This window comes from Eublepharis macularius, chromosome 13, assembly GCF_028583425.1.
Source record: "Eublepharis macularius isolate TG4126 chromosome 13, MPM_Emac_v1.0, whole genome shotgun sequence".
Taxonomy (NCBI): Eukaryota; Metazoa; Chordata; class Lepidosauria; order Squamata; family Eublepharidae; genus Eublepharis; species Eublepharis macularius.
In genome coordinates, this window is record NC_072802.1 from 32,286,035 (window position 1) to 32,299,121 (window position 13,087).

The 13,087-nt window shown below is 41.3% G+C and overlaps 1 protein-coding gene across 2 annotated transcripts in view; it reads right to left on the bottom strand.

Annotated features, from left to right (window-relative positions):
- Positions 1-13,087, bottom strand: part of GRIA3 (glutamate ionotropic receptor AMPA type subunit 3) — a 256,338-nt gene that overhangs the window by 116,180 nt on the left and 127,071 nt on the right. For both annotated transcript variants that reach the window (XM_054995939.1, XM_054995938.1), the window contains exon 4: positions 11,550-11,737. In XM_054995939.1, coding sequence (XP_054851914.1) covers positions 11,550-11,737 — 188 coding nt within the window. The remainder of the gene's footprint in view (positions 1-11,549; positions 11,738-13,087) is intronic.

Consider the following 13,087-nt stretch of genomic DNA (forward strand, 5'->3'; position numbering starts at 1 on the left):
AAAGAAAGCTGCAATTTTTTTCAGTTATATGAATTCATGTTCATTTGGGATAGCCAGTCCGGCTATAAAGTGGAAAGAAAATAAAAGGAAGGAATAAGCTGTATTCTAACCTTTTGTGTTACCTAGAAAAGTTTGTGACAATTTGCCCTATCACCTGGGAATACCTTGCAGAAGGATCTAAAATGCTAGGGAGTAAAAAACTTCAGTCTCTGGGGGGATAGTTTATTCTTGGTTTTACTGAGAAATCCTCAGACAAATCTAAGCACTGACGTTAGTTGGCAGAGAAATGCTCCACTACTTCAATGCACAAGTTCTCAGGTATAATGGAAGGAAGCAGTGCTGCAAGTCGATAATTTTAAACTACAGAGTTAATGATTTTAGGGCCCATCACTTCACCATTGATGCCAGGTGTTCTGAGAACTACAATTCCCAGGATACAGGGAAGAAAATAGATGGATAAAGATGAAGGCTAGCTGGGTAGAGCTTACCCATCTCTAACTACAATGTGCATTTCAGGTTCTCCTTGTGGTTGGGGTCCTGAATTTTCACCCTGAAGTCTGATCTTGATGGACCCACTGGAGGAAAGTTCATGAATTAAAGCTGCAAAAAAAAAATCACTCTTCTTTTTCCTTTTAAATTCAGCATACTGGATGAAAATGTATCAGGATAAAGCCTTTCACATCAGCATTAAAGTCATCCCTACTTAATTTCTGTGTTTCAAAGGACTGGAATAGGGTTTGTAACCAGCTGGAGAAGCTAATTACTTATGGAAACTTATGGTTTTCCATCCTAAACTATCTCACATGGCTGCTATTAGAATACACTGAGATAACACTATATAAGCTTCCATGTGGATCATGGCGGGATGGCAGGAGAGAGACAAATATGAGACACAAAAAATATAAGTAGCACAAGAACCAATGGGGTAAAGGAAAGAGGAGTTTTTTCCTTCCCTGTCCCAGAAATGTCTTTGGAAGTGCGGGCAAAACCTCTCTTTGCGCAAATCTATTCTTGAACGGTTACTGTTTCCCCTTTCCCTCAATTTGATTTTAACTGAGTCCTCTTTCTGAAGGGGTTGCCTTGGAAACTAATTAAGGAGTGACTGGTTGGGAGTGAAGTTTCCAACCCAATGCTTAAGTTGAGAGACAGATGCAGAAATTAAGGTAATGCCTGCACAGATAACAAAGTGCATGATCCTTTATTTGGAGATGAACAAAGACACCAAGGTTACGACTGCAGCTCCCTCATACAGTGCGGCCTTTTGAGGTCTTCGGCAAAAACAGAGGTGCTCGTCTTAGCGGTTGCCATCGCTCAGAGGATCAAACCAATCCATTTTCATGTGGTAATTCATTTAAACAGAGGTAAATTTGGAATACTTGGCTACTACTCTCAGACAGCAACGGTGAGTTCATCTAAGGAGGTCTACTAGAAGTTACTCCCCAGTTTCTAAAGCACTGCAGGTTGATACACAGTGTAATCTTAAGCAGAGTTACACCTGTTGATTTCAATGGACATAGAATAGGGTAACTCTGGTTAGGACTACACTAGTAGTTTTTTTTATATTATATATAACATATAGGGGCATCAGAGGGAAGACTGGAGCAGTCAGGTACCCTTCCATCCTGCCTGGGCCCAGCTCAGTTTTGAATCCTCTCCTCAAGAAATATTTGCACTGAATTTTACTTTTTAAAGAATCCCACAGGCCACTTTAGGGAGTCAACCTTGACTAAAAAGTAGGATTTAAATAAATGTCTAGAGACTTCTTGGTGGTGGCACTCTACTGGGGAACTTTGTGCCAGAGAGACATTCACTTGCCATCTCCTTTATGGATATTTAGACCATGGGTATGCTTTTACGTGTGCCTCAACTGTCTTAGTAAATTTGATTTATTGAAAATGTTTGTATATGGCCTCTCCACAGGGTGGTGTCCAATACAGTAAAACATTATTAAAAATAGACGTGACATAATCCCATAAACAGCCAGCAACAGTTTATATAATGAAGCAAAACTAGGAAAAAGGCTATAACTATTGAAGCAGCAAAACAAGGAGCAGCACTTTAAATGCACACTAATAAAACAAAAAAATCATCATGATAACCCACAGGGGAAAACAATCAACCACGTTCACTAAAAGCATAATTCTGGTTAATGTTTTATTGTGATTTTATGAGGCCATTTCCTTCAAGACTGCTCAGAAAGCCCGGCTATTGAGTGTTCTAAATGAAATGAAAACAAAAAAAAAAGTCCAGGTGGCTAACATTTTTTAAAAATCCAGATAGTGTTAAACTAGCCAGGTGGTAAAGCTATATTAAGGCAAGGATTTTTAAAAACCTAGGCTGGGTACAAATGCCACAGAAATAGGTTGCTGGAACAGTTACAGACAGCAAGGTGGGCCCTGAGCTGGCAGAAGTAAATGGGGGAAAGATTAGTTTTTGAATCAAATTGCCCTCCTACTCTCTTTCTCACTCTCCCAGCAATTCAAAGCATATTTTAGAGACACCTCCTCCACTCACAGAAAGTTATCAAGCCAAGATGACAGTGTGGCATTCTAGAGGGTTATGTTTACCTCCACAGGAGAGACCCATTTACAGCAGGGTAATCTCACACCGCGTTAAGTCTCTAACTGCCTTTACAGGGGAAGGTGCTTCAGTCTCTTATGCTGGGAAGCTGTCTTTTCTGGTTTATCCAAGTTATTCCTGATTTAGGCTGCGCTACTGAAAACATGCCCTGGAATGCCGGAATTGCATTAGGTAAGTTTTTGGTACCTTTTACGGCTTTTCCTAGACCAGCCCTAGAATTGACCCCACTACAGATCTCACCACACCTGAGGATTGGATCAAGTCAGCATGTGTATGGGCACGATCCAAAAAAAATTAACGATCCAGCTGATTGTGGATCGGCGCCAGTGATGATCCCGAATTAACGATCCACACTGAGCATCTCCCGTTCCCGATCCATGGATCGTGGAGGCCAAAGTGGGCTGCGCTGCTATTCCCAGCTATGTGGGAAGGTGGGTGGTGATGGCGGCTGCTGGGCCTGGCGGGCACGGGGAGGCGGCGATGAGCCGCCTCCACTCAGGTCCCATTCAGCAACACAGGAGGTCTGTGTTTGGCCGTCAGAGCTGCCTATCAGGGTTTGCAGGGATGAGATTGGAGTGCCCATGGCTACAGAACACCCCCTTCCCCCTCCCTCCCCTGGGTGTCTTCTCCCAACTTGTGACTGCTTTGCTGCTCCTTGGTTGTCAAAGAAGAGTGTTAGATTAAGACTAGGGAGACCTAGGTTCAAATCCACAGCCATGAAGCTCACTGGATGGCTTGGGGCCAGTCACACACTCTAAGCCCAAAGTGCCTCTCAGGATTGCTGAGAAGATAGAATGAAGGATGGGAGGGGCATAGGTTGCCAGCCTCCAGGTGGGGCCTGGAGATCTCCTGGAATTACATCTGATCACCAGACAACAGAAATGGGTTGCCCAGGAGAAAATGGCTGCTTTGGAGGGTGGACTCTATGGCATTACACCTGCTGAGGTCCCTCACTTCCTCAAACCCATCCTCTCCAGGTTCCACCCTCACGTCTCTAGGAATTTCTCAACCTGGAACTGGCAACTATTAAAGGGCCATATATATTCAGAGGTCATTGGAGGCAGGCAAAGTCAAAAAAATTGTAAGACAAAAAATGTAAGACAAACAAATTGTAAGACAAAAATTAGACAGATAGAGAGGAGGAATGGAAGGGCAAACAGGCCTAGATAGGCCCTTCAGCAGAATCACTTACTGGTCCAACATCCCCTCAGAGCAGCTCCTTGCCTAGGGAGAGCTGACCTGCTCTCCAGGCCCTAATACTTCCCAAGCTTCCAAACTCAGTGGAAAACTCCAGTGCTGTTAAACCACCAGACGGAACCACCTGCTGCCCTGATAGACAGGGCTACATCTGTCAACTTCATAACAAGACAGTATCCCTCCTGTTTGCTTTTTTTCTTTTAGGGGAGGGAGTCCATTCTCTATATTTTGAATCTGCATTTTTCATTTTTAGAGACTCAAGTAAACATCTGTATACAGCCTGCATCATGAGCAAGCCTTGCTGAGAAACATGCAAACCTGAAGAAAGGCAAGAATGATACTAAGTATCAGGGCTAGGGAGGGAACAGTCCGGCATTCAGGGTAGCTGGTGTTACACATCTCAGCAGAATGAGATCAGAGTTTGCACCAGGGTGCTCTAGCAGGGTCCCAAAACAGAGCTGGGAAGATAGGCAAAATGAAAGGGATTTGAATCCAAGTCTCTGTAGTCCTAATCTTTTTTATTTTATTTTATTAAAACAAACAGGGAATACAGAAAAGAAGGGAAGAGAAAGGGGACAAGCAAAGCAAATATAAAACTGTGTGCTACAAGGTTTGTTAAAATACAGGGTACAAAAATCATAACCGTTATAGATATTAGAATAGTGATTAGAATAATAATTAAGCCTATTTAGTATATATTTTCCCAAATATATAAAAGTCAAACCTATTTCTACTTATTATTTTAGGAATAATAATAAAAAGCAATTATTAACAATAACAATGCTTATTACTTAATGTAACTGATTGTCATAGCTTTTAAGAGTATTAAGATAAAGTACTATTGAAGATTCGGACCTATTTCTACTCCTTATCTTAAAAAATGGGGAAAAAATCTTTATTTCCCCTATATTTATCATTACCTTTAACTTTACTTAACAATAACAATGTTGACTTTTTGCCAATATTTCAATATTATACTCCAGAGGAGTTAGCCGTGTTAGTCTGTAGTAGCAAAATCACAAAGAGTACAGTAGCACCTTTAAGACTAACCAATTTTATAGTAGCATAAGCTTTCGAGAATCAAGTTCTCTTCGTCAGATGCATAGTACAGAAAGTTTCTGTATCATGCATCTGACGAAGAGAACTTGATTCTCGAAAGCTTATGCTACTATAAAATTGGTTAGTCTTAAAGGTGCTACTGGACTCTTTTTGATTTCAATATTATACTGTCTATTCTACCAATTATCTTAATATAACTAATTATCTTACAATCAAATTATAACATATATCAATATGCAATAGTTTTCAAATTTACAGGGTGGAAGATGTCTTATACATTTTATCCATTATAAGTGAAATATTTCCCCCATTTCTCTTTAGATTCTTTAATTGGCCTTCTATTTATGTAATTCCTCAATTTTGCAATCACCATATATTCTGACATTTTGTCCTTCCAAAATTTCCCTGTTGGGGCGTTCTCCTTCTTTCCATTTACATGCCATTACCACTCTTGCTGCCGTCAGCAAATGCTGAAATAGTTCATATAGTGTTCTGTCAATGTTATCTGGTATCATTCCCAACGACATAGTCCGGGGTTTCATGGCCAAATTACTTTTTAAAATTTTAAAATCTTTAAAATCTTCTGAATCTCAGCGTGTATATCTTTCCAATTTTTTAAAATCTAACACTCATCTTTCACATCTAAACACCACTGCCTTCCTGATGCAAATCCTCAGTGGAAAGGCAGGATTAAAAAATGCAATAGATGGAATAAGACTTTAAAAGCCATTTTGAAGGCCTTGGGGCAATCTGACCACTGTGTTGGGACATCATATTCCTCACAGCAGTACAAATTAATGTTTTGCTCACCGAATGCTTTCACTTAATCTCAAAGTTATCTCTTGGTCTAATCATTATGACTGCATTAAAAAAAACCCTCAACCTCCTTTTGATAAGAAGCAAAGGCTCTGGGGAATAAGCAAGCCCTTTGTAATGTTTCGCTATTTTGATCTTGAATGCACTTCTTCCCCCTTATTTCCCCTTTTGGGGATTGGAGTTTAAACAGACACAAAAGCACTCTGGCTCGAAATAAGACATGTTACCTTGGCAAAAGCAAAGCCGTCTTTCTGAAACAGAATTATTGACTGTTCAAGTACGCAACAAAATTCTAAGAGTTCCAAGACAAGATTACCTTCTCCTTGTGGGGGAAAAAAAAAATCATTGACTTGAAGGCAGCACTCTCTCACACACATACCTACTAAGGAAAGTTTTTGGTAACAAGATGCAACTGACCAAAATAATGAGGATAAAGTTTGCTTGTTTGGCCAAAATTTGCTTATGAGCTTAGGGAGTGATACAGGTCAGCAACTCATTTTAATATAGACCAGATTTTAAATTGCGTAAAGGCTCATCACAAGTCAACAACCTTGACTTTTCCCACGGATGCAGGCCTGGAAACCCATGCAGCAGACTGAGATTGTAGATTCCTGAGAAGGTATAGTAGCAGGGCTTTTTTTCTGGGAAAAGAGGGGGTGGAACTCAGTGGTGGAACTCAGGACCGCACAATGACATCACTTTGGGTCAGCTGGAACAAAGGGGGAGTTTTTTAATGTTTAAATCACCCTCGGCGAAAATGGTCACATGGCCGGTGGCCCTGCCCCCTGATCTCCGGCCATGTGACCATTTTGAAGAGGTGCTGGAACTCTGTTCCACTGCGTTCCAGCTGAAAAAAAGCCCAGTATAGTAGACTGTTCCATTTCAGGTTGCATTTGTGAATGCTCCTTCATGTAAAAAAAGAAAAACCTCTGTAAATAAAAAAAAAGTACATGTAGGCAAGACCATGCCCTGTCGTGTTACTTTGGTACATCCAGGGAGTCTTTTATTTAGAGACGCATTCAAAATATGGAATCTGAAGTGGCATAATCCCTTTTACCACCCCAGGTTCAATTACTGTCATCTCCAACTAAGGACCACACTAAAAGTTACATTTTTAAAAAAGAATGGGCCCAGGTCCCCCTGACCCAACTTTTTCTTCCCACAGCAGTGGCACGGTGGTAGCACAGAATGTCAGATTGGGCTCAGAATGGCTGATTCCACACACGTTGGATAATGCACTTTCAATGCACTTTATCAATCGTTTGAGGTGGATTTTTTGTTCCGCACACAAAAACATCCATTCCAAATGATCTGTAAAGAGGATTGGAAGTGCATTATCCAACGTGTGCAGAATCACTAAATGGCACCTCAGGAGGAGGGGCTCCTACCTCCCTCTGTCAGTTTTCCTCACTGAAATGGCACGGAGGGGAGTTATTTCCCTGTTTTTGTTGCTCCGTGTGCACAGAATGCTCCATACAGAGCAGCAAAAATAGGTAAGCATCTCTCCCCCTCAGTGATTGTGTTAGTGCAAAAAAATGGTATGACTGGTGGGCAGACAAGAGTTCTCCCATGGCGGCCTTCTGAGCCCAACTGAGCTCTCCTTTACCTTTACGCTGACATTCCCTGCAGCTGCTATGTGGTTATGGGGAGAGAGTTGTGTCTGGAGGACCTACACCCAACCTTAAAAGAAATGTAATGACTACTTTAGCCCTAAAATATCTCATGTAAGCAGATACTGAGAAAGGCCTTTCTCTCCCTGAGACTCTAGACAACCACTGCCAGTCCGAGCAGCTAACACAGATCAATGGCCTGACAGAACACTCTCCAGCTGCACGTTGCCTAGAAATCTTAGCTCATGCTCACAACCTCTTTCTTAACAGGGGCCCACAGTAAATTGACCAGTTATGCCTCCTCTGAGCAGCTCTGAGAAGTCTCCTATCCAGCCTGCTTGGCTGACCCCACCACCTAGATCATCTCAATGCCAGATGACCAGTCATGGACAGCAGAGGATAAGGTCATGGACGGCAGAGCAGGTCCCCACAAGCAACCTCCCTTTTCCCTGCTCATGATGGAGTCCGATTCTCTACCAACATAGCACATATTAACACTCATCTTGCTTACTAATACAGGACTCTTACCTTTCTAAAACCTCCAGTTCCCATATTACGTTCTGGAGTACACAACTGTGTTACAAGACATCAGTTAGCTTGCTGTTAATTAACATTAGTACATTATTAGAATAAGGGTCCTAAATTAACATTACACTCTCAATTCATTCAATGTTCATATGCTCCAGTGAACAGAAGGATCCACAGAGGGGGGCTGTCTGCTGGGTCTCTGCATGCTTTACTGCTCTGGACTTATACAGAACTACTCCAGTCAGCCTTTTTCTGTGTTGCTGCATCAGGTGTGCTTAAACAAGTCAGCCAAAGACGCAACAGAATTATTCTTTGCTAAGAAAGCTGACCCCCCTCCCCCACGGTCTCTCTGTATGAATCCCTGTTCTGTGCTGAACTCATGTATTAAAATGGAGGGGGAAGAGACAGCTAAATCCTAGCCTTATATTAAAAGTAAAACTTTTGTGATGTAAGGATGCAATGCTTAAATGGGGGGGGGGGGGTTGCCTCAGCTAGCGGAAGTTTGGGAACCATTAATCTAAATCCTCCAGACTCAGTACAGAGCAATAACTTTGTATGTTTCATTGATATCCTCCTCCCCCTTTGGGTGTATATTTTCTTCTAAGCTCAGTGGAAAACCCATCTGAAATATGCAAATCCAAAGTTATCCTCTCCCATGGTGCTGCATTATCAGTGAAGTGCAGTTGCCTATAAGGAGAATACCTCCTTTCCCCCTTGAGTATCCCTACTGCAGAGATCTAAGAAGTGTTTAAATTTCCCTAAGAATTTTTAAAATTACTTTATGTGGAGATAATGACTAAAGCTGGAAAGAATGAAACAAAAGCTGGCAAAGGAAGAAGAAAAGGAGAAAAAGTAATTTCCTCAATGGTAAACCCAAGGGATATATCAATCCTGACTTCCATCTATGACAAGGGACATCATTACTTAGAACCAGAGAATTCTCAGGAGGCCACCGTCTGTCCACAGGTGGGTTCTAAGTTGGGACAGAAACTTGGGTTTATCTTGCAACCCTCACTTAGGACTAAGTCACAAGTAGCAATCATTTCTGCTCTCTGCCTGAAAACCACATACTCAGTAGCCCTAGTCTGTTACAGTGAATATACATACATCCTGCATGTACTTGCTTAAGAAAGAGCCAATGCGTATTCCCTTTAAAAATGAAACCAAAGAGGAGTGCAATCACGTGTCCAGCTGTACATGCTTTGAATGTAACAGGAGAATCACTCCACATAAGTATAAAGAAAAAATCAAATGTACACGGAACACAGAGCTACTATTATGGATATTGTCCCTAACAGACATCAGGCCTGTGATTTGATTCATGGATACAGAACAAAAAAAAATGATGTTGGTTTAATTATACAAGCTGTTGTGCATTTTTAGATAGTTGTGCCACAGTGATTCAAATCTGCATTCATTTATACCATGCTCCGAAAGGGGAACACAATGACTGGCTGTGCAACAAATATTCAGACTTGTTTTGTTTCTTCTGTTAATTTTATTTATTTCCGAAAGTAAAGTCAAATATATATACAACAAGCACAACTATATCATATGATCAACCAAATCATATCTCTACAGTGATCTACTACTTTAGTCATCAATAATCATCTGGATCAGATATGAATCTAAGCACGGCATCTGAATCCTATAAGAAAGAAATGTAATGCATACACTACTATCAATTAAATCAAATTGTCATGAACCTATACAGAACTTGCCCATATAGATTCCTAGTTTCTTCCTTCTGTTTAAATATTTTTCTGTCTATCACCATATTTAATAGTAGGTGTTCTTAATTATTCTTAAATTTCCAGCTACATAATCCAAAAACATTTTCCATTTTTCCGGGAATTCTCAGATTGGCCTATTTTGTGTATAAAATGTTAATTTTGCCATTGATGCAATGGCATCATATAGCTTGTTCTTTGCCCTGTTTTGTTTTTAAGAGAGAATGAGGCATCTTCACCTCTTGACACACATTCAAGGATTAATCTGGACCAGAGGTGACCAGAACTCAGACTCAAAACCTGTGCTGAGTTCCAGGAATATAAGAGAGGCATGTCAATTTATAATAAAGACAATGCTTTTGAACATGTACAGATCACATAATGATCGGGGAAAGGCAATCCCAGCCTTCACTACTATCAGATTAGGAGACAAGTTGCAAGGGAAACAGTAGCATGTAGGGATATTTGAGCTCTACTACCCTTTTAAGAAATTAGTCACCCTATGTATTAAACAAAAAAAATCTTACGAGAGGTTTCCCTCTGAATCAGCACAGACTGACCCACATTTCCTGGACTTTCAAGGCTGTGTATGTGAACTAGCTCCCAGCAATATTCAGCAGAAATTCTTTTATGATGCCAACAGGGGGGTACCATCAGCATAAAAAACAACTGTGATTATTTACAGATTCTCCAGTATGAATTAAACCCATGATATTCCAGGGACATTTATGATAAGCTATTGGCTTTTCTTAAAGAAATTCATCTACAGTATAGCTCTCTTGCGATGTTCCTGCTAGCCTCAACGGCAGCAGGATGTGACCCAAGGATTCCACTAGCTTCAGAAGATGCAACTCAAGCCTTGATTGGAACTGAATGCTGTCGGAACCAATTCACATGTGTATCACTTCTTCCAATTTGTTTATGGCAGAAGGCTAGGCTGCCGTCAGTCAATAGTGGAAAAGTTTCTCAGAAGAATATGCTAACACTGCAATCCTAAACATATTTCCCAGGAAAGTAAGCCCACTGAACTCAGTGAGATTTCCTAGCAAACAGCTTCCAAATGCATCTGACAAAGAGAGCTATGGTTCTCGAAAGCTTATGCTACAATAAAGTTGGTTAGTCTTAAAGGTGCTACTGGACTCTTACTAGCTTCCAAATGTTACTTTAATTTAACTCTCAGATATAAATATAGAGCTATTTCAAAAGTAGTAGGACTTTAGCCAAGGATCTTATTGCTGCTGCAGGACGAATTTCAAAACTGGATCAAATGGGCACTTCGCATGGTTCTTTAATTTGTATATGTGCAAAATTGACTATTTTACACAGGCTTACATTTATATCTGACCTGGATAGTCCAGGTGAGCCTGAGCTCATCAGAAGTTAAGCAGGATTGGCCTTGGTTAGTGATTGGATGGGAGACCTCAGGGTTGCAAGAGGCAGATAATGGCAAACCACCTCTATTAGTCTCTTGCCATGAAAACCCCACCAGAGGTCATCATAAGTCTGCTATGACTTGAGTGGACTTGCTACGTATTTAAATATATTAACAGGTGCAGATGTACAATGGAATAAATTGATACCACAGCCAGCCATTTTCAATATGTTCCATTTCCCCACATTGTCATTGTGAACTTCTCTGTTCCATCCATATGCGTTAAATCTATTTCCTATTTGTTTCTTTTATGCCATTTTTAAACCACAGAAGCCGAACAGATGCCAAAATAGCATTAGAATGTGAACAAATGTGATAGGAAAAAAATTGACACAAGGAAACGGAAAATAGCATGAAAATAATGATCCACCGGCTCGTTTTTCACAAGGGAGAACCCAAGGCTAAGACAAACTGGTGGGACTATGAAAATTGGTAGCATTATTAGTCATTTTTTAAAAAAGTGAGAAACCCAAGTTTGAAATCCTTATCAGGCGCAATCTGAATTCAAATGTTCCAACTAGCTAGAGTGTGGCTTATTGTGATGTTTGAACGCAGCTGATACATCTACCGCAGAAAGCAAGACCAAGTGCCACGTACCTGTTCCAAAATGGTGTTTATTCTTTCTACTTCACAGTCAATCAAGTATCTTTTCTCCTGCCGTTTGTCCATTTCCTCAATGATTGCCTTAAATTCTTGAACATCCTTTATACTTCCCACAGATCGAGCTGTCACTTGCCAGTTATTTTGCACGGCTGCTTCCATGATTGCCTGGAGAATGGCAAATCCTGTGCACAAGGGGGGAGGAATGAAAGGTTGAATTAGTGAGGGGGAAACCCTCTAGTTTGCCTGGAAACATCTGCAATGTTTATAATCCAGGAAAGTGAATAATCAGTAGCTATTGGGTAGCTCTAAATTTTACTACAATAGAAGTCCAGTTTTAATAATGTGTCTTTAATGATATAAGAAGCATGTTGGAGGGGAAAGTAGAAACTCAGATGTATACTTCTGTCACTAGTTTAAGAGAAGTATTTTGTGCTGTACAGATAATATCCATTTTTTTTGCTGTACATACCAATTTATTATTGGTATCACAATCCACCTCTCTTTGGAGAATCTCACAGCTTTAATAGTATTTGTATTGAGTTGTAAACTTCTGATTAGTGGCTTTTCAACAAGCTCTTCAGGGCCTTGGTCTGGCATACCTACAGGCAGGGGTCATTTCATAGAAAAAGAGCTGGAGGAACTCATTAGCATAACTCATTAGCATATGCCACGCCCCCTGACATCACCAGAAGTGTGTCATTGGCATAACTGATTGTATATGCCACACCCCCTGACCTCACCTATCCTGGCTGTTTTGGACCCAATCCTGGCCATTCAGGGCTGAAATTGGGCCCAAAATGGCAAAAAGGGGCTGAAAAATGGCCAAAAAGGGGCACCAAATGGTCAGGATCAGGCTGCTGCTGAGTGGGAGAGTGATCCACCACCCGTCAGAGGCCCGATCTGGGCCGTTTCGGCCCCAATCCAGGCTGAAACAGGCCCAAAAGGGCCAAGAGTCAGGTAGGCTGGGCCACCTGACATGTGGCCTCTTTGGGGAACTGCTGGAACTGTGTTCCGGTGCGTTCCCCCTTGAAATGAGCCCTGCTTACAGGACTGCCTCCCTCCTTATGTTCCTCCATGGCAACTTCGCTCATCTGAACAGGGTCTCCTGCAGGCACCACCCTGCACATGGGCGAAATCAACAGCAGCCTGTACATGGGCTTTCTCTGTGGTGGCCCCTACCCTGTGGAACAGCCTGCCTGAGGAGGTCAGGAGAGCCCCCCCCCCCCACTCTCCTAGCTTTCCGCAAACGATGCAAAACCAAATTATTCAAAAAGGCTTTTGTATTGTAGGGAGAGGTCTCAGATGCTCCACTAATGAGTTAGGGATCATAGACTTCACCACTATGTTGCCTTATGTACTACCTGTTGCTTTAAATATGTGCTTCTATATGCCAGCCCTAGAATTGCTTATGTTCTGTTTCAGCATTTCTTCAACTCTGTATTGGATTCTTGCTAATGTAAACTTTGTAAACTTTGTAAACTTGTAAACTTGTGTCCATTTCCATTGACCATTGGTGAGGTGCCATGAGACAG